Source organism: Anser cygnoides, chromosome 1, assembly GCF_040182565.1.
Source record: "Anser cygnoides isolate HZ-2024a breed goose chromosome 1, Taihu_goose_T2T_genome, whole genome shotgun sequence".
Taxonomy (NCBI): Eukaryota; Metazoa; Chordata; class Aves; order Anseriformes; family Anatidae; genus Anser; species Anser cygnoides.
In genome coordinates this window covers 96,668,483-96,690,125 of record NC_089873.1, presented here as the reverse complement: position 1 = coordinate 96,690,125, position 21,643 = coordinate 96,668,483, and the positions used below count along the sequence as shown (strand labels likewise).

The following is a 21,643-nucleotide window of genomic DNA, read 5'->3' as shown; positions in this document are numbered from 1 at the left end:
AGAAACACACACACGCAGTCTACAAGAAGGGTTGGAGCCCTTCCCAGGGCAAGAGCTCTGCTCTTCCTTTCGGGAGGAAGCAGCTCAGCCAGGAGAACTCCTCTGATTGCAAGTAAGGCATAACGAGGCTTCCTCCTGTTGTGATGCTCCCGATCCTCCTGCAACCCCAGGTAAATACAGCGGGTCACTGTACTTCCAGACTGGCATGATTCTGGTCTTCAGAAACCAGTATCTCTTTTCTCTGAGATTTTTTTTTTAAATACAACACACACACACCAAAAAAAAAAAAAAAGTTTGGCAGAAGTCTCTACATATTTTCCAGATTATGTGCAGTTGTGTGGGAGCTGAAGGTCAGGCTGTGTGAAAGGACAAAAAAAGCCATTTGGCGACTGGCAATGTGCTCTTGCTACACTGCTGACAACACTCAGTTTCAGCGCAGATCTGCTTGGAGTGTCACAGGAGTCCTCACCTTTCGCACAGAAAGGATCAGAAAGGATCAGATTTTATCCTTACTTCAGTATTTGGAAGAGGCACACATTTTGCCCTGTCTTTCTTCCCCACAAGCCCTTACCTGACAGAAATTCTCTCACACCATTGTTAGCTCACGGAAAAGAGGTACAATTTTTATTCCAGTGCCTTCAGATTAGAGGAAAGCTTCTAACAAGACTATTTTTCCCCCCCGTAGCTGAAGTGGCAGGTGGGATGAGTCCGTCCACACAGAAAGTCTGGCCAGAGGGTGAAGAGCGGGTTGTAAGGGGCTTCTCCCCAGCACTTGGCTGCTTCTTGGTCGCACTGGCACACCATTTTTTCACATCGGTCTGTCACTTTATCTGCAAGAGAAAATGTGAACAGAAGATGAGGGATGGTGTGCTGGACCAAGGGGGGAAACACTTTGAAGAGCGAGCAAGTCCCTAACAAAGTGGTTCTTGGGGAACACAGGCTGTGGGAGGAGGCAAAGGAGGTTACTCAGCTGCTACGCAGAAAATCCCCATCGGCGTGAGCAGGAGGACAGCAGGACCAACGTGTTGTGTTGTGTGTGGATCTGATCCTCCCCATCCCCTCTCTGTCAGTGGGTCTGACCTTAACTGTGGCCAGGAGCATCAGAAAGTGGCAGCTGAATGTAAAGTGGCAATGCCTATAAGATGTGCCCAGCACAGAGCACTCCCTGCTTCTGAAGCTGTGTGAACGATGGGTTTTTAGTTCAGCGACCAAAGCTAAAAAAGAAAATTATTTTAGCTTAGCCTGAGCTAAAAATCCTCCATTTTCCTTAAGCCAGCTTTTATTCCTCCCTCTTCAGATCAGACCAGTTTCAAAAGAAAAATGCTATTTGAACAGAAGAGTGTCCCAGAGGGACCATTCTCAGGAGAGGACTGGACATTTGGAAACCCAGGGCCATGGCAGCACCTGCCAGGCACCCTTCTGTCATGCCCCGTGAGTTGCTCTCACCTCTTTGATCACAGCAGAGGAGCTGAAGGACTCGGCAGCAGGGTCAGCTACCTGATTTTTGTGAGTCATGGGCTGCAGAGCCTGATCTAAACCCTACACATGGAGCTATACACCACACAGCCATACAACTGCATGACCAGGTAACACCACAGAGAGCATCAAGGCAGCTAGCTCAGGTGGCTCCATTGCAAGTGACTGATTTTGGGCTAATGAAGCCCATCCCACCTCGAGGTTATATGCAGCTGTTAGCTAATATTACTTAAAAGCACAGTGCCTTGTTTATATGAGGCCGCTCCCGTAGATTTTCTATCTCCCTCCAAACCCTGCGCTAGGCAGAGTTTAAAGCATTATTTCATGTCAGTGCACACAGGCTTTGATCCAAAACCAACTGCCGTGCATACAAATCTTTCCAGATTTCACTGGACTTTGCTGGATCAACCCTATATCTGATAAATAAGATGAGCCCACATTTCTTAAGCTATTCTGAAGAGAATCACGCACCTACCAGTAACATTTTAAGGGATCCCTTCGTGAGGACTCAGCAATAAGTCCATTTTTTGCTTAACTACCATTCAGGTTTTCTCCCTGCCCTCTGCTCCTTGAGTTCTCCCTATGCCATGCCAACCACTGTCAGCCTAACATCAGTACAGCAGCCTGACTTGGCAGCCAGTCCTGTGAGAGCACAAAGATTTTTTTTGACCAGCCCCAGCAGCTTACAGCCTTTTCTATATTCCGGATATTTACTGAACAGAATTCACCTACAAGTGATGGCGTATCTGGACTGAAATATATGGGTTTGCCAATTTTTTTTTCGTTACACAAAACTGCATAGCAGTAGCAAAAGATGTGAGAAGTCCCAGGTAAAATGAGTTTCTGTTTCATTTCCCTGAAAATACCTGTGTTTATGACATAGTGCCAGGCCACAGGCATACGATTTCCTCTTGCATAGCATGGACAGTGAAAGCAGTTTTGCTTGTAATTTCTCCGGACATCATTCCTCTAGGCCCAGCACACATGCCTTGAAATCTCTTTATTCCTTTAGTTTGAACGCAATCAGACATTACACCTTCACATCGCAGTAAAACCTGCTGTGCTGCAGCCTAGGAAATTTGTCTTCAGGGCACGTTTCTGTTGTTCTTCCCTGTGGTGGATGTAAGAGGAAGTGAAGCTTGCTGAAGCCTCGTGGAGAACAGTTGCTGGATGTTCATGAGGCCCTGCCTGGACATAGCTAAGGAATTAATGGCATTTGTTTAACTAACACTTGTTAACCAGGTTGGAACAAGTACAGCCCTGTGCATTTTTATGGGGCTAACATGGCACATCTCATGGACTCTTTAAGTCTTACATCTACAACTGGGGTTGTTCCTTCACAGCAAAAAAATGAAATAGTTACATATCAAAACAGCTAGCAGAAAATATCAGACAGCTATGGAAATACGGATAAATGAGAGGGAGAGCAGTTATGACTTTAGCAAAATATTCCTCAGCCAGCACTCTCTATTTAATAGGTTGTTTTGGCACTCGGACAGGAGCTACTGTGGATATGTTGTGCCACATCCTGTATCTGCTGGCAGGTTTTCAGCTGCTGGAGAGGTTGAGGATTGCACTACAAGGATATGATCTTCTAACAAAATAGAAATAATCATTTAGTCTTCAAGCAATAGCTTTGATGGTACGGGGACGGGTTTTACTCTCACATTTCTTTTCAAACTTCCAAGGAGCTCCACAATGGATTTTACCATCAGGGACTTTTGGAAGACTTAGAAATAGAAGTGACAAATTCTGAGACTGGAGTCATCTGGTGTATGTCAAAACAAACTGGTGTGAGCCACTGACGGGCTGTGACTGTGCAATTCAAGACCTTCCTGACTGGGTACCAGCTGCAGAGCTGAGCACAGCCTACACACGCTGTATGTGCCTGCGGCACTCGAGAGCACTCAAATCTGCAAGCTTCAAAATCCTGCTGGAACCTGAGGGCTTCAGGCTGGAGTCCCACACAAGGCTGGCGCCCTACCTTACCTGTCCAGGAACAGGAAGAGAGCTCAGAGGAGAACGAAGGATGCCCAAAGCAGTTTTAAAACCAGCTCGGTATGCACAGACCTACCTCCGAGGCACACGGAGCTTTTATGTCAGCCTGTGCTCCCCCGAAGGAGGGAGGGAACCGAACCCGATGCAGGCGACAGCCTCCTTACCGCACTGCACGGCCTTCTCCTCGCACTCCCACTGGTATCTCTGCACCTTGGGGCTGCAGCCCTCTCTCTCCGCCTTGTCGTAGCAGCAGTCGTGCCTGTGGCAGCACCTTAGGGAGAAAAAAAGGCAGAGTCTGGGCTTAGGCACCCTGCAAGGTTTTGCTTGGGGGGTTTCCAAGTGCCGCAGGGGTGTTCCACTCAGGCACCGCTAATGACGGCTCTGTCAGTAAATTGTTAATGAGCAGAGTGTCCTGGCATCTCCGTGAAAGCTCAGGAGCTTGCTAATGCCATATTTGCTCCCAAGACCATGACGTTTCTTCTTGCCCTGCGGTTTTTGTCCCCAGAAAGAAAGGTGTGGTCAATACCCAGGACATGGTAATCCCGCTCACTGCCAGGGGCTGAAGCATTACGGTGAGGTGCGTGACCATGGCTCACCAGTTTGGGCTTGGACCCAACACAGAATCCGGAGTCAGGATGGTTTTTGCCTTCCTTGGCTTCAATGAGCAGCTGGCTACAAACCCATCAGCCTCAAAGGTGGGATTCAGACTTTACACCCCTAGCTGTAAACATCTACGTGTAAAGGATTGACCTAGGCTCCCTTTATGCATGCCCAGGGCACGGTTCATATTATCCTACCGCATAGATCTAACGTAGGTGAAAAGCATTGCAGATACTGACTGCTCTTCTTTGACCATAGAGGGGGCTTAGGGTGACTAGCTCAGCCACTGATATCTGCACTACAGACTGTACTCAGTGAGATAATTCCCACTATTGATTACTTCAGGATATATAGGAAAACTTCACCCCACTTGAATTTTATTCTGGTAGCTTAGTGAATTAAAATAGACTGATTAAATTAAAATAAACAGACTGATGAAAATCATTAAAAGAAATGATTTAGCACTTCAGGAGTTCCTATGGTAGATAACACAGGTTGTTACAGCACGAATGAGAGGTCAGAGGCTGGAGCTCAGGTGGAGTGATCTCCTGTACTTCCAGAAGCTGTCCCTGCAGGACCATAGGGACACCACGGAGGAACTGTTCTGGTAACTGGGAAGTGCTGAAGCAGGTTGGCCTCAAGGAGAAATGAGGAGCAGAAGGCTTTTAGAGAAGCTCTTAAGTCCTAGATGTGCACCTCTTCAAGATGTTGATGAGGTCTAATTGAAGACCTTGTTTGTCATCTTCAAGGCCTGAGGACAACGCATCTGAAAAGCCAATAAAAAGCTCTGTGATGCACTCTGGGACCCACCATTATATATCCCTCTGGAAAAAAAAGAACAATGCTGCAAGAAGGATGAAGCTCCCCTGTGCAGAAAGTGGGGCTTCTCCGAGGACCCACTGAGAGCTGTCAGCACTTCACCTGAGAGCTCAGGAACATCACAGACTTCATCACCTTCTGCTGCAGAACCATTCTTGCCCTTTTAGAAACTGGTTTATGGATACGAAGGCCAGTAGGCTGCAGGAAGTGATAAAGCCAAGAAGAAAGAGATCTGAAGTGCAAAAACCAAAATCTACCACTGATACAAACCCTAATAAAATCACTGCAACTAGATTAGGTAAATCATGTAAAAGAAACATGAGAATCAGGCCAGTCAGATAAAATTTAGCTTTTGTGTAAGCCCTGTGCTTATACACATCCTGAATTCAGACTGGTGTGCTTTCCCTACTGACTGACAGATTTAGTAGTTAAAGTAGCAATTTCATCCCACAGATGAGTCTGCAAACCCAACACCCTTCTTCTTCTCCAGCCTGCAAAGATGAAACCGGTGAGATGATTACAACCAGACTACTCACAACGCAGTGAAATGGAAGTTAACAGCAGCAGACGAGTATCTACCTCCACGCCACCTCCTCAGAGGACTTAAGAATGGGAATAAACCCCATGGGATATACATATCTGAAAGTTTTCCTGTGAGGAGAGAGAGATCTGTGGGAACAGATCTTGGAAGAGGTGAAAGATGGTCTGCAAATCAGGCAAAGATGACCAAATGAGCACTAAAGAGGTGTGATAGCTCTTGAAGACGCTCCTTAGCTGGCTTTGTGAAGTCAGGTGACTGCATAAACTCTGCAGAGCCACAGGATTTGGGGCACAGTTCTCCTTCCACTTACGTTTTCCTCCTGATGCCCATAACGGCAGCAGGGTGACATGTGGCTGACACCAACACGGAGAGAGAAGGCTTTAGCTCATATTTTACAAGCATCTTTCAGATGCTCTGAAAGACCTGCCAAGGAATGAAGAGCGAGGAAACCTGCCATCCTATTGCCATCTTCAGATGGCCCTTCCTGTCTGGAAAAGCCTTTTTCTGCACCTGGGTCAAAATGTGGTGTTAAAGCTCTTAAAAACCTGCTAATGCTCTGCCAGACCAGCGCAAACAGCGCAGCAGAGCGTTGGTCAACAAGTACGAAAAACAAACTCAGCTGCATTAGTAAGCAACCCATTCATCACGCCTGTGTGAGGGGACAGCCCTAATGGCTACAGACAGCTTTGGCTGGCCTGACCCTGCAGTGAGCAAATGCTGCTAAGGTAAGAATTTGTCACGTTGTGTTTGTCATCTGAACAGCACAGCCACCCCTGCGCTTTGCTTTAAACCAGTAGCTGAAGGGAAATCTTACTCTTCTGTGTGGGTTTGCCAAGACTTGGATGAGCCACATATGCCGCCCTGCCTCTCGTGGTGTCTGTGTTTCAAGGGAGGTGCTGAGCACCTTTATGTCCTGCTTTACAAACCACTGCTCAGTGCAAGCTGAGCACTGCCTAAATACCTTTGCTTGGGCTTTCGATGGTTTTGCTTCACATAAATGGGGGTGCCCATGCTTCCTCCTGGAAATCCCAGGCAGAAGTGCAGGGGCAACATTTCCAGGATGATAAAAATAAATAAATAGGACTACAAGTCCAGGTAAATGCAGGCATTATAGCAGCTCTCCTTTCAGTTGTGGTGCAAAAATCCAGGGAATAGAACCGGGAAGGAGAAACATATCTATTGACTTTATGGAGAAGAGATGTCATTATGTCTTGAAGTGAAGGGTCTGTAAGAGTGGAACAAAAGGGAAAAGGTAATTACTGGCAACACTACATCTAAGTCAGTGTGCGGAATAAACCTCATAAAAGGATTACCTACTTGACACACTTTTTTTTTTTTTTTCCCCATGAAAGAGAGGTGATTAGAAACACTCTAGACCTGTCTAGACAGATTGACTGAATTACTCACAAGAAAAATCACTCCTAGGTTCTTTACGGAGGCCCTAACAAAAGAGGTGTCAAGGGGTGAGTCATTTCCACCAGTATTTGTCACTCAAAGCATATAGCTTTGACACTCCACATCACACTTTTTTAGAATGGTAAATATGGAAAATAATGTGGTCACTAACTGGCATGGGATACCCAGCCACGCTGATTTTTGCAGTAGTTTGCACTAACAGGTATCAGAAAATTCCTCTAGTGAACATAAATTAGAAACTTTTAGGGCTAAATCTAGTGTGTCATTGCCAATTATTCTTAACTAAGAACCTAACTAAAACAAAATATGTATTTTTCTTGTTTTCACAACCAAACATTTCAGCTAAGCAACAGTAATGAATGTACTTAAATGATTGAGATTCCTTTTTACAAACTATCTATCTGGTATTTTTGAGTCATTTCCAGTTGCAGAGTCCCTATTTTCTGCCATTAGGACAAAATCCACGTCCCATAGAAATCAAACAGCAGCAGAAACCCACACTGATGAATACCAGATGAGATTTTACTTTGTTTTTCAGGAGCTCTGAGCACTTTCATCTCCCACAGTTGCCTAAATTTGGAGTCACTGAACATCTGTGGAAAAAAGCTTCTGGGTGACTCCACTCAGGCCTTCAGCTAATGAAGTACTCCAAATTAGTGAAGTCATATTTTACATTAAAGGCTTGGTTATAAGAGTTGGTAAAGAGATAATGAAAATAATAAACATGTTTATAGGCATGGTTCTAGATGGTTATAAGTAGATCAAGAGATATAACTGAGAATGAAAAGAAATCTCTAGACCTGACACCTATAACACTTTGTGGCCGGCCATTCATTATTTGCAAGTCCCATATCCACTGTTTCATAGATGCCATGCACATATAAACCAGGGATATGAAGAGAGGGTTTTTGGCAGGGAAATTCCCACTGCATTAACGAAAAGAGCTCTACTGGCTTAAATGGCTACTTGCTGCTTTATACCCACAGAGGATTTGGCCTTTAGCCTTGGCATCTTTTCTCTCCCCTTCACCCCTTCTTTTTTTTTTCTCCTTCTTCTGTCCTGCCACTTCCCTATTCAAAGTTTGATTTGGTAGAAATATGCAATGTCTCCAAGAGCTGGGTACACTGGAAAAGTCAGCCAGCTTCCTTTCCAGTGAGCTACACACTGCCTTCCCTCCTGCAAAAAGCAGCACTTGTGTATGGGTAACTCTTGGCTTGCTGACTGCAGATAAAAGCAGATAGACCTGTGTGCTCTGTCTTTGAGGTTTTAAACCAGATGAGATTGCAAATCAAGGGCTCAGAGCACCCCAGAGCCCCTCATGATAAAGATTTACATGTACGCTGGCGGCAAAGTACAAGAAAGAATCCTTTCATTGTAACACCTTACAGACTCATCGTTTTTAGCCTTGGAAATACAAAGCACAGTGTATCCCCCACTAAGAAAGAAAGGGGGAAATAACACCATGCTCTACGCCGCTGTCCTTGCTTGATTTAGTGTAAACTAACAGGCGATGAAGGCAACAGGTTTGACCACCCTTCACAAAGATCTGGATTCCTCCAGAAGGTAACCAGCAAAGTTCCCATCCCTGTCATTTTCAGGACCAGGTGAAACGACCGTCCAAACAATCTTGGTCACTGCCCTCTCTGTGCATAAAGACGCAGCTAGTTCAGGAACTCTCATCCTGGTTCCTCCTTTGCCCTCTACCCCATAGGGCCAGCTCCCTGGAGCAAAGTTCTCATCCAGGAGGCGGCTGAAGCCTCGTTCTTACACCAGGTGGTACATGCCTCCTCTCTCACAATTGCCCAGTGCTGTTGACATATACTAAGCTCCCTCCGTAACGAGTCCTTGGAGGAACAGGAGTACAGGCAGGGAAGAGCAAGGAGATCTGCAGTGCTTTTGGACACACAGCTGAGGTTCTTCTTACCAGTCTGTTTTATCTTTAGGCCAGCCTTGTCCTCCCAGTCCGCAGTAGCACCCATAGCCAATATATGCCAAGGGAGACCGCCCCGTGCCACAGGTGATAGCTCCTGCCAGTTCAATGATTCCTCGGGTGTGCAGCGAATGGGATTTTCCCAGGGCGCCTTTCCAAACTGCAAAGACAGGACAAGGATTCACGCAAGGATTAAACACGCCGGATGCTGATCTTAAAATCCTTACAGGGAGATTTTGGGTCTTGACTGGTTGTTTGGGCGCAGCTGGGGCAATCTAACTGGCCACCACATTTGCCCAGCAGAGGGGAGAAATACCCAAGCAGACCCCAAGCAGTCAGCTCAAATCAAGCCAGACTTCCCAGCTCCGGTGCACCAGCGTGTGACTGCAGCTGTGCTGCACCTGGGGCCACCTTGCACCTGGAAGCGGTGTCCCCAACCACGGAAAACTCACTGGGTGAGCTGTGGTGTCCCAGGTTGGAGCTGCACACAGCCAGGCTGTACCTGGGATCTGCAGAAAAAGGTGGGGTTTCTCTGTTGGCCAACATGTCTTGCGTTATCCAAGTCTTCCCTACTATCCAGGGTATTTTAACCTGTTCTCCGGATCACAAAGAGGTGACAGTGCTATTAATTTATATACAATAGCTGCATTATATACAATTTATATATAATAGCTGCAAGACCCCAGGCCTGTAAGGTATACCATGCCATCATTTACGTCCACTTCTGTTACTACGGTCCATTTAAGTTGTAACAGTATGTCGGCTGCATGAATTTGAATAAATAAATAATAATAATAATAATAAAACAACAAAAGGAGTTCTGTGTCTGCCAGAGTGTGCAGACAGCCACCTAAACTGCTCTGGAGCCCTTTGAGCTACAGGTCTTTCAAACCACTTTATGGTGATTTCGAATGTTATTTTGAAAGATTTTTTATTTTTTTTTAAAAGAAATCACAGACTCTCAGTTCCAGCAACTGTTGCAGAAAGCGAGGGTACCCTGCCCCTAATACTCAAACCGCTTTGAAGTTCACAGCACGGCCTCTGATGCTTATCGTCACGTTACCGATAGCAATGCACAGTGGTTAGCAATTACTGCCCGCGCTCACCGTGAGGAACTGAGCGCTTTGCGCAACTCCTCCGCCCCGTACAGCCAAGCCACCCGCTGCCGGCACCAGGCCCCTCGGACCGGCCGCCCCGCTCGCCTAAGCACCCTGCTGGGTGAGCGCTCGGCCCGGGATGAAGGAGAAGCCGTAGCAAAGGGCCGGCCCTCGCGGTGTGCTTGGTCCCGATGCAGCTCGAGCTGCGGAGCGGGGAGCCCTCGCCACGCTGAATAGCCCCTGATATTTCAGCATGCCAGGCCTCTGCAAAGCGCTGTGTGTATGTGGACCCCCTAAACCACCCGGGGATGCAGTACTGTTATTAAAACTCTTGCTTTCCTTTCAAAACCCAGCCAGCTAATCCCCTCGCTTGGGCCTCTCCCCTCTAGCACTCCGGTTCATGCTCTGGGCTTGATCCAAAACCCCGCTGAAGGCAACGTGTGTCTGTCCCCGTTAATGACAAGCCGGCCATTTGCTTCCTCTCTGTGAAATGTGGAGCCGCAGCCCAGCCCACAGCACTTTCCCCCATCCTTTTCCCCCCGGCAATCCCGGCTCCGAAGTGAGCAGAGCCTCGCGCTCTCCGTCTCGGGGTTTCACACAGCCTCCTTATGCTTCTCAGGGCGCTCCTCGGGGATTAAGTGCACATTCCTGAAAAAGTAACCGATCCGCTCACCTAAACACTACTCGAGTGTTCAGATTTCGTGGCAAAAGCACATTAGACCCGTGTTATTCAGAAAATGAAGAGGCGACCTATTTCCCTTGTCCAAACAGTGGGTGCCCCGGGGTTAGCAGCAGGCTCGGCTCTGGGGACCCCCAGGGACATCGCAGGTAATGCCACTGGAACAGGTCAAATGCCCTGCATTTGGGGCAAAAAGTAATAATTTTGAGGTCTGCAGACTGAAGCAGGCTGTAAATGTTCCAATGGAAACAAAACCGTCTTTGTCGACGTTCAAGCCTCCTGACAAGGAGCTTGGTTTATTTTTTATTTTTTGCTGTTTTTCACTGACCTCTTAGACAGGACCTCTGGACTGGCCGCTGGCTGAGCACAGCCGAGGCTGGGGTAAGATCTCATTGCCTCACCCAGAAAAAGAAAGGCCGCTCTTCTTTCGGGGCTATCTCCGAGGATCAAGGAACTGTAATTACAGCGCAGAGCTACCCATGAAAGCGGAGAAAAGGACCCAGGGGGAATTGAGTCCAAAAGAAACGCTTAAGGCTGTGTGCTCTGCAAGAGCTTGAAATAATTCAGGCATCCAGGCAGCGTCTGATGTTTCTGTTTCATTCTTTGAAAGCCGGCTGGGGTTTGAGCTGACAGCGCACTGCCGCAGCTCAGGGTCAGCCCGAGCAAGTACGCCTCGCTACCCAGGCGCACGGCTAATAACTGGACCAAGATCTGCAGCTGGTTTTAATGTGCTGGGCAGCCGAGCCAACGTGGCCGTGGAAGCCCTGAAAGAGTCCGAGTCTCGCCAGCAGCCTGAACTTGGCCACATCTCCCGTGAGCGTGGCCGGTCATTAGCTCTGCTGTCGACAGGCGCCTCGGCAGAAAACATACCTGCAGGGAGGTGAGTGGAGCTGGATCTGACAGCTTAAACTTGCCATTTCCCGTGGGCACGGGCAGCCTTTGCTGCAGATTAAGGCAACGTTTTGGGGTTAATTTTAAATCTGTACTGCTGGAGAAACCTCAGACCTGTTGGTTTAGAGTCATGCTGCTGCTGTGTGTAGGGGCTTTATGTCAGCAGACGTTTATGGCTTTTTAAATAGGATTTTTTTTCTTCTTTTTGAACTTCGCATGGAGTGAAATCTGCTCGCTCCGTAGTCATTAGTATAAAAAGAAGATACTTCTGGAAAGAAACACAAACACCAACTACTTTGTAGCAGAAAATTATCCCCCAAAAAATGACCTATGTTTGTACAGCAGCAGCAGCTCTGTAAACCACCATGGAAACGAAGCAGGCACGCGGCTTGCTTACACAGCCCTGCACTATAAAGCTGAAAAAAAAAAAAAAAAAAAAAAGAAAGAAAAAGCGGTACTTTATACTCAGCCAAAAGATACGGATGACCCAGGTAAATCTGCCAGCAAGGGGAGAAGCTGCCTGGGGCAGGGGGGCTGCAGGGGCAGAGGGATGGGGCACGGACGCGGCACTCACCTGCCTGCAGCAGCAGCAGCAGCAGCAGCAGCGAGCCCATGGGCAGATATCCCCACTACCCGCACACTCCCCTACGCTGGAGTTCAGCCACCGGGACGCCCAGAGCGCTGCCCGGCGAACCAAGGTGTGGGTGTGTTTGCCAACCCTCCCGGGCTCCGTCTGCTGGGTTTTTATATATATACATCTGTGCGCATATGCCTGTAAAGCCAAACACCCCCTCCTGCAACTTCCCTCAGTGGCAGCCCTGCCCAAAGGGCTCCTTGCTGCGCTGGAGAGGGTGCGGGCTGCCCCTGTTTGCTTGCCATCGCCTCCTGGGACAGCCCCGGGCACTAAGCTGGGCTCTTTCTCTAAGCTGTTTGCTCACAGACCCTGGTTAACCTCTGAGTAGCTTCGGAAAAGGGAAGCCAGCCACCGCGCCGCCTGCGGCTTGGGCTTTCTGCTGTGGTGTCCACCTGGCAGGGATTTTCTCTTTTTATAGATCATTCTTTTCAGGGTGTGTGTATGTGTGTGTATATATATATATATATTACTTTAAGACTGATTATTTTTCACATTTTAAAAAGAAGAGACAAAACTAGAAACATCTAACAGAAAAAAATACTGTTAGATGCAAGTATCTAATTATAAACTGACCAGCAGAGCTAATTCTGGGCCGCTCCAGAGGGAAAAATATCCTCTAGGTGCAGCCTGTTGCTGCACCTGACTGAGACTAATTAATTTTTTGAACACTCCTCGGTATGTGGGTCAGCGGTCAGGGCTGGGTCTACGGGGCCAGCACACGCTCCGGTCACACCAGTTGCTGTGGGCAGCTGAACTGGAGAGGTGGTGGCCCCATCGCACGGCCGCTGCTGGTGGTCACGGCTGGATGCTCTGCCAGAGAGGAAGAGGAGGGGAGGAAGGCTGTTTGTCCCTTCCCCTGCACGGTGCGGGTCTGTCTCAGCTGCACCCCTCGCTGGAGTTTCCTATGTTAAAGCCGTGCCTTCGTGCCTAATGGCATGCCTTTAAATATTTGCTTGCTAAATATTGGCGTTTGAATCAAAGGTCAGCAGCAAGGGGTTTCCTGGGCTGCCTTCCGCTGAGAGCAGTCCAGCTGCAGCAGCTGGCAATCTTTGCCAAGCAAGTTTTCAAGAAATTGTATGTATTGGGCATCTTTAGCGATACAGGGCAACCAGACCAGAGAGCTGGTCAAAGCAGGCTCAGCGATGGGGTACGGAGCTGCGGCTTCGGCAGCTGCACAGCTCTGATGTTTTCTGTTCCTGAGGGCTCTGATGGGCGAGCACAACCCTACCGTAACTGTGAGACTGAAATCCCCGGCCCACCACTGCCACAGGCCCCGTGCTCGCAGCAGGAAAAGGAGAAAGGCAAAGGGAGCAGAGCGGGCAGCTGCACGCTCATGTGCGCTCCTCCGCTGCCTCGCGGGGGCCCAGCAGGAGTTGCGCGGCTTGTGTCTCCTCCCTCGGGAACTCCCTCCAGTAATTATACTGAAGTGGTGATTCCAACTCCCATCTGAGCCGTTGCTGGCTAATATTTAACCTTAATAGCATAACTTTGCGGAAGGAGGATGCTGGAGGGTGGGTGTGCTTTCCTCTAGGGCTCCAGGGATGCAGGTGATCAAAATGGGAAGTGCAAGCAGGGTGACAAGCTTTAAAGCACTGCCTGGGGCCTGACTGAATGAGACCCCCGGTGGAGCAAACTCCACCTCTGACAGATACCTGAGTTCCCTTTCTCAAGAGGGGACCAAAAGAGAGGTGTGAGGGACTTCTGCAGATGCTTTACTGGCTTCTCAGGGTCCCTGAGCCAGGGGTCAAACTGGGAACAGCGCAGCGCCTGAAAGACTGAGAGGCAGGCAGCTTGAACTCTATATCTCGTCACAGTAACTTGCAGGTCAAGGTCTGGGGCTCCTTGTCTACGTGGCCTTGCGTTCAGCTCACACTCTGACCTCCAGTCTGCAACGCAACAGCTGACTCTCTGAACAAGGAAATCAGGGACCAGGGCAAGAAGTAGCCAACATCCACTTGTGGAAATAGCAACGCACAGCTAAGGAAACCTCACCGAGTCTCTGGCAGGAAAATGAGCTCTGATATAGTGACCGTAACCTGTTGCCTAACTTTGACAGGTTGTCCATCACTATAAGCAATCTCCAAAGTCAGTCTGAGTGCTCAAAGCATCTATTCTACAGCTTAGATTTATCTGAGTCATTTAGTTTTGAACACCTACATTTAACATCTTTGTATCAAACATTTCCTGAATTGCAAACCTAATTAAAAAAAGGTGTTATAAATGTTCAGACTAAAATTTGATTCTATCGTTTTTTTCTTTCTCACATTGCCCTCCCTTGAAGATATTATTTATGCTTCTCCAGTTCAGCAATAAACACAAAATGAAGAAACACAGACTCCTCTGATAGCCAAATGTGTCTGCACTGTTTGAAGAAGAGTGCTGTAGGACAATAGGGAAGTATGCCCAAATTTAAACTTGGAAATGAATTGAAAAATCTGAAATTCTGAAAGCAGAATTAATGTATTGTTTTCTTGTGATTATTTCAAACTGCTGACTGGTTGAGTCTCTTATTTATCTCTGCAATGACTGGTTGCTGTTGCCTAAGTTAACACTTTAATAAATATACTAACTGCTAATAGTGGTTTTACTACACTACGGTAAATGCGCTGGGATCATGAGGGCATATTCATTACTGCTTAGGGAAAACAAATGAATTCCTTGGTTTAACTTGCTTCACTTGCATTTTGCATATTGCCCTGCTTGAGCTTCACTTTTCACTAGTAACAACAGGTAGCACATGAGGCTGTTGGATATGGGAATGTAAAGACGTGTGTTCATAGCTACTGCTCAGAAACGAGACTGGGAGACAGAGGAAGAGGTGGCCTGAGTGGGGAAGGTGTAATAGAAATCAGGAGCACATAAAGTTCTTCTTCCAGATTTGAAGATGCATTTCAACCCTGGCTATTCTAGACCATCATTCCCTCCTAGCTCTGCCAGTATATTTCAGTCCTGACTCCAAGGCTCCCTTATTGCAGCAGTGTTTATCTCTGTAGTCTACTATGCATTTAGTCAGCTCGAAACGCTGTCTGCTTTCGCTTCTCATTTTCCCCATTGTTCAGGCTTCATTACCCTTTTTTTCCTCCCCATCAATTGCTAGATTTCCTGCTTCTGCACTTTCTGCGCTTGCCATCCTGCACTTCTCTCCTTCCACATTTTGTCCCAACCTACTACTTTCACCTCCATCATGAACAGCTTTAAGGTTCACACATACTGTCTCAAGTCTCAGGTGCCAGAATACCTGGAAAAGGGCTCTCTTATTTATTGAAAGCCTCCATTCATAACACCAGTTGGTCCTGGCTAGATCATGAAGCACATGGAAGTTCACACAGACTTCCTGAAGAAAACGGGGATATGTTACACCATCTCCCCTCCGCTATCCAGATTGCTTTACTAGGCTGCATCCAGTTTACAGGCTGGCATCTTTTATGTTTGATATCCAAATAAATAAAGAAAAAGCCAACAGTAGGCTAAATCTTAGGTGGAATTCCTGCTCCTACAGGAAACATGAAATCACGCACTCCCTGGAGGTGCTACCATGATTATTTGTGATCCTGTAGCCCTTTTGAAGGATAGCTGAGCTCAAGGTTACTACTGTAGATTTATTAGGAGGGACACTAGAAAACAAGGGTTTAGCTGCCCTTTCCTTGACATCAACCAGTGCTCCACATGGCAAGTTTTTAAGGATTCCTGGAATCCCTCTGCTTTTAGTCAGGCCAGGCTTCTGTAAACATCTTCACCCCCCCGTACCCTATTGGGAAACTCTTCTTTACTATTTCCCCAATCACAATCTGAATTATCAATCCCAAATTCAAATACTGTACTCTGCTTACATCGTGACTATCCTCTCACAGGCCCTTCAAAACCTCTCTTTTTCTATACATGCATCCACCACTGCAGCAACACTCATATTTGCCACCACTACCTTGTTTTTGTTTTGTGACTCATCACCTCTTCACTGCTGTGGAAACTGCTGTCTTCTGTGTTTCCTACTTAGTATATAAAAAGGTTTGGGAAAGGGATAAAAAAACAGCACAGCCAAAAGAGCTCCACCTTTCAGGAGAAAGGGAGGAGACAGCTCTGCAATTTGTTCTGCTGGAAAGACAATGTTCTGAGCTAGTCATCGCGGTCACCTCGTGGGTTTGTGTTTTGTTCCTGTCTGACCAGCCACAGGTTGAGGGCACGCTCCATGTATTACACCTTCACATTTTGTGCTTGTACTGGGTAACTGACCACACATGCAGTCCCATTGCCAGTCCTTTTCTCCCTTACGTGACAAGGATTTACCAAACCAAAGCCTGTACCTTTTGCACCCAAGGACTGGTTAGGCAAGGGCTTGATGTTAGTGCGGGCTGAACGTTGATTAGCTTAGTACATTGGCCAACAACCTTCATACCACAGTGAGGAAGTGCTAAGAGGGGAGGCTCCAAGCCCCACAGACATCTGCTCAACTCCCAGTAAAACTGCTTCTTTACGCTGAGCAAATCTTAATCTTGACACGAATGTAACTTCATGTAGCCTTTTCCTTACAAGCATAGAAAGATTTTAACCTTTACTTGGCTCTCCCAGCTGTCTCAAACCAGTATGGTTACTTACAGTAACCATAAGACCACACTTAAATAAAGTGTAATTATAATTTTAAGTGCTAATTTAGCATGCTGTTGGCTGTGACACTATGGAATGTGATATCAGGCTGCACCTCCTGAAATGCCTCACCACTTCTTTGATGCCAGTCACTGCTTAATAGTTGAAAATTCCATGAAAATTCCTAACCGCTGCTGCCAGGGTTTGTATGTTCCCTAAACCAGCTCCCTACAAACATTCTTAACTCCCCTCTCCAGTTCTAGTCTTTTAGCATGGTCAAGAAACACTATCCAAACGGTTGATACTAATTTTTGGCACCAAGCTGCAAGAATATTGTGCTTTTTCTCCCCAGTCAGATCACATTTCTGTTGTTGCATCCATCTGACAGTCATCTCTTTAGGGAGTTTTCTTCAAGTTTTTTGAGCCCAGGAAAAAACATGCATCTTGGCTGAGTTTCCTAGGGCTATCAGAGCTGGCTACCTGGCTTCATGTACTTCAGGATATGGATGCAGTCTACTTGCTTAATTTCTTCCGTTATTTTAGAAATATTTTTTTTTCTTCTTCAACAAGTATTCTGTAAAAATCTCTGTTGGGTTGAGTGAAACAACAAGTCTACTTCTTGGGGTAATTTACACAGAAGATATTTTTCCAAAAACACTTTTAACACTTGTTTTGTCCGTAGAATTTAAGTGCATCACTTGGAGATGGTTTTACAAGCCTCTATATGTCCCTAGTTTAACTATTAATACATACATTTCATCAATAATCTCTGTAGTTACTGATACTTCAGCCTTCACGCTTTCTCAGTTTTGCAGTTTGCCTTTGCCTAGCAGAACAACAGGCCACTGTTGAGCTTAAATTTGGCTTTACATGTTTGCCATCCTGTCTTGCATAATGACAACAAAGGCTTCACACATTCAACCAACACCGAATTGTCTTTGGTGCTTTGTTTCCTGTTTGTATGAGGAGAGTTTTTTTTCCTGAGATTACTACAGAATTGATTTTTGCTGATCTGCTTTATGCTAATCCTAGATAAACACAAAAGCTTGGTTTTTAAGTCACCACTTTTTTTTTTTTTTAAAGGAAAAGAATATTATTCTTTCGTGTTCGTTTTTCCACGCCTTTCCTGGCTACAATTACTGTACTTCACCCATATTTACAGGGAAAAAGAACAGTAATTTACATTTCTTACTTCCAACACTGGGGAGAAGGAGTCAAGTCTGAGTTTTTACCCATCACCATAGTTCTGTACTTGTGCATTCATCTTTCCTTGTATATTCATGGCTCCCTTGTGCTGTTTGCTGAAGTATCTCTGTACCATTGTACAGAGCTTTGAGTGTAAGTCTGATATCAACAGGTTAATGGCAGGACACATTTGGGAAAAAGTAAGGACTGGAAAGGTCTTACTGGCTGGCTCTTTCCCTCCAACCATCATCTTCCTAAGTCTTTGTAGTATAAATCCTCAGAAAAGGTAATTTGTCAGCCTCAATGCACTACACCAAGATAAAAAACAATGTAATTCTAGATATTAAATATATTGGTGCTGTGATTTCTGGGGAGATATTTCTTTCTTAGAATCATGTGCTAAGGTTCTTTGCCTCAGAAACAATCAGAAATTTAAAAATTAAACCAAGCTAAAAACCACAACAGTTTAAAAACAAATTCCCTAAACCCCTGAGCCTAGGTAAGCAACAAAGCCCTGAGTCTCTATTTATTTTTCTCTTAAGTCTTACAATGAGATTTTGAAACAGAATTAACATATAACACTAAAATCTTAAATTTATACTTAAAGCCCTTAAATGTGAGATGCAGTCATACTGGAATTGAACTCTCAGCATTTCCTTGTAACTTCTGAATATGAGTTACTTACATCATCTCCTCAACGCCATATACCCACAAAGCAGTGTCAACCACCATAGCATTAAGATACTAGAAACTATTTTCAGACCGGATTATTTCCTGTTGAATCTGGCTCTTGTCTTTCTGGGTTTAACTGCTCATGATTTGAACGTATTTACCTCTTCATTAGTCTTTCCATTTTTTTTTTCCCCACTGTGAGAAGATTTGTGTAGTATTCAGTAACAGGAAAGCTTTCAAAGTGCTCTTCTGGGAGGAACCAGGAGAAGATTAGGCAGAACCTTACTTAAAAAAAAAAAGACATACAGAAGTGGAGCTCAAGAATGAAGCAACACTCGTAATACAATGAATTCAGGTATTGCAGAATCTATCATTAGAAAAATAGTATGATGAGAAACAAATATTTCCTATTTGAAAGATGATTTTCAGAGGGAAATTTCAGTTTCTTTGGAAACCAGCCAACAAGTGCTTCTGTGTGAACAAGCTCAAGAAGAATACTGTCTCAGGACAGGTATCGTTGTATCACTAATATGAAACTATCTTCTTTTCTGCAAGGCCAGAAAGAATATCAGCTTTATTATTTGCAGTTCAGACTTCTTTTCCAAACCTTGCTTTTGTAAAGTCCTACGTTACCTCTAATTCCCAATGCTTTCCTTCGATCACCTTCATTTTAGCCTGACTCTGCATTATAAACATCAAAAAATTCCCATTGCATATCAAAAACCTACTCTTATTCTGTTTATGACAATTTCTAATGCCACTCCATCAATACCTAAAACACATCAGTCTGGGTCTACAAACACTATGTATGTGCATACTTACTGACTACAGAAAACACCATAAATGGGACAGGAATCTATTGTGAGATGTATTGTGAAGGCAGAATCAGTGAGAAACTGCTTCTTCATTACACCAAGTGACTACTGACTGAAAACACTGCACTGAGATTCAAAAGAGTCACATACAGGTGACAGTGAATTTTACAGAGTGGCATCACATAACGTATCTACAAAATTTCAAGATTAGTCTTGTCATTGTAAAACCAAGAGGAACATTTCCCATTATATTTCGTTCATCCCTTGCAAAATCACCTCAGGAATTCTCGGTACGTAATACCTCTTTTCATTTTATAGCAGTGCCTTCAATGGTTAAAACAAACTGTAGTCTAGACAAAGGCCTAGGTGGTGATGCTCCCTTCAGCAGCGACACTAACAGAGTCCCTGTCCTCTGTGAGGTCTATTTAGATTAAAATTATAAGAATTACTATTTCAGCAACTCTGGCTTGAGCTGGTCAATAGATTCTGAAGTTATAAAGAAGGGAAGACAATAATCATAAATAGATGGATATCAGCTTCCTTAAGCTTGTCTCACTTAAGAGCTAGATTAAATAAGTCCCAAACTAAATATACTTCAGACAAATATAGTAGGAAAGTCTACAAGTGACTTCTTGGAAAACATCTTGAGCCAGTCTCCCAGGTTAAATAATAAAGTTGGATCCTTACTGAATTTCACAATGCTCATCTGAGGGTCTATGTTTACTTATCTTTTTAGTATCCCTACTCTATAGTTCTAGGGTATCTAGTTATCCCCCCTACTGGCATCTCCTGGAGGAAAGATGATCCAGGGAATGGAGCATAACAGAACTAGACAGCTGGCAGGAACAAGAGCTCCTTTAGCCCAGAACATACTATGTAAATTCTTTACTGCAAATTAAGGTCTTGTTTCTCACTCTGTAAACACTGGATTTGTTTATTTAATCATATCATGTTCATTTAATCATGTTCATCTGACAGAGCAGCATCTGAAAAGGGTTCCAGTGCTCTGAAGGCATTCAGGGCCACAGCTGCACGGCCTAACAAAGGTTCCTGCGCCTGGCATTTTCAGTTAGTTGGCTTTAGGCTTTCCAATGCACTCAATTGGGTGCATAACAGGGATGTGGACAGAATTTAGGCCCTCTGGGTTTATTTATCATGGTAAAGCAGACTACGAAAGAGAGAGAGAGAGAGTGGAGAGGGGAGAATCAGTGTAGGAGTCGGGGGGAAGAAGCAAGGAGACTCAAAAGGAGAATAACAGGTCTATTGCTCACGAGATGACACTCCTGTCAGCTCACAAAGGTGGCTGGAGATAAACCACACCTATCCTCTCCAAAACAGGTTTGACTTCCTCTCCCCACACTCCCTTGGGCTCCTCACGGAGGACAGCCATGGCTCCTACAGCCAGTAGGGGAAACGGCAATGTATCTTCTGTGCTACCCCTCACACAATTAATGCAGCCCTCAGAGCTGTTTCTGGACATCTGCAGTGGCTCAAGCAGAATGGCGGAGCTGCTCCAGAACCTGCAACCTACTCTAAGGGACTGCTCATTTCCCACTTCAGCTGGTGCCCCACTCACCAGTCCTTCTACCTCACCTCCCAGTTTTATAGGTGGCACATCTAACTTCTCCAGCAGCATTCTGCTATTGACACCCTTTGTGATGTCATCACTGGTTGTGGATGGTTAATCCCCCTCCAGAACCTGAAGACCTTTACGAAACTCAAGCAGTCCTAGTATACTGCTCAGACAGTGTGGCTTTATACTACTGCTGCTGCTTTGCTGGCGTGGAAGTAAACATCAAAATGCAAAAGCAAAGACTGGCTAGTTAAATGGGTCACTTGAATGTAAGGCAAAATGGATTTGTTTGCCAAAAAAACAACAAAAACGCTACTTCGACAATTCCAGAAAGCAGAGCTCATTTCTGGTGAAGATGAACCCCACCCTTTTATCAACTAAAGCTATGTACTTAAGTCATTTGTCCAACACCCATAATGTCATGGGGATCATAAAATCACCCACACAAGTAGTTTAAATGTGGGAATCAGTAGCAGTAAGGAAGCATGGTACAGCGCAGGGCCAAGGCCCAGGAAGGTGGAAGGAAGGACTTCAAGAGGCTGCAGAACTAGTTCTCTGGTGGCTGGTATCAAAATCACCCATAGGCAGAAATGCTCTGGCAGAGCCAGTGCATCATAGAAAATTAGCACTGCAACGCCAGCACACTCCTGGTCTCATCAGGCCATTGCTTCAAAACATACCACATCAGTTTAGTGACTAACTGGTGAATTAAATCAATGAGTTGTCAGCTCTGATG

At 45.6% G+C, this 21,643-nt stretch overlaps 1 protein-coding gene across 3 annotated transcripts; it reads right to left on the bottom strand.

The window, feature by feature from the left end:
• Positions 1-594: 594 nt before the first annotated feature.
• Positions 595-21,638, bottom strand: LOC106037987 (phospholipase A2-like). 3 transcript variants are annotated; one of them, XM_013184191.3, is made up of 4 exons: positions 20,928-21,638; positions 8,775-8,940; positions 3,639-3,745; positions 595-830 (listed from the first exon to the last, which is right to left on the bottom strand). In XM_013184191.3, exons 1-4 carry the CDS (start codon positions 20,968-20,970, stop codon positions 667-669), a joined length of 480 nt encoding a protein of 159 aa, XP_013039645.1. In that variant the 5' UTR covers positions 20,971-21,638; the 3' UTR covers positions 595-666. The 3 variants fall into 3 exon arrangements, with proteins under 3 accessions (XP_013039645.1, XP_047913862.2, XP_013039638.1); XM_048057905.2 differs by lacking the exon at positions 20,928-21,638 and adding an exon at positions 12,022-12,486; XM_013184184.3 differs by lacking the exon at positions 20,928-21,638 and adding an exon at positions 9,233-9,436.
• Positions 21,639-21,643: the final 5 nt, after the last annotated feature.

Bases quoted from the DNA above. Each gene is read 5' to 3' on its own strand.
- LOC106037987 (XM_013184184.3), bottom strand. From the start codon at position 9,326: ATGTTGGCCAACAGAGAAACCCCACCTTTTTCTGCAGATCCCAGGTAC. The intron at 8,941-9,232 runs GTGAGTTTTCCG...CTGTCTTTGCAG, and splicing joins GGGACACCACAGCTCACCCA to TTTGGAAAGGCGCCCTGGGA. The intron at 3,746-8,774 runs GTAAGAAGAACC...TTTCTCCCTAAG, and splicing joins CCTAAAGATAAAACAGACTG to GTGCTGCCACAGGCACGACT.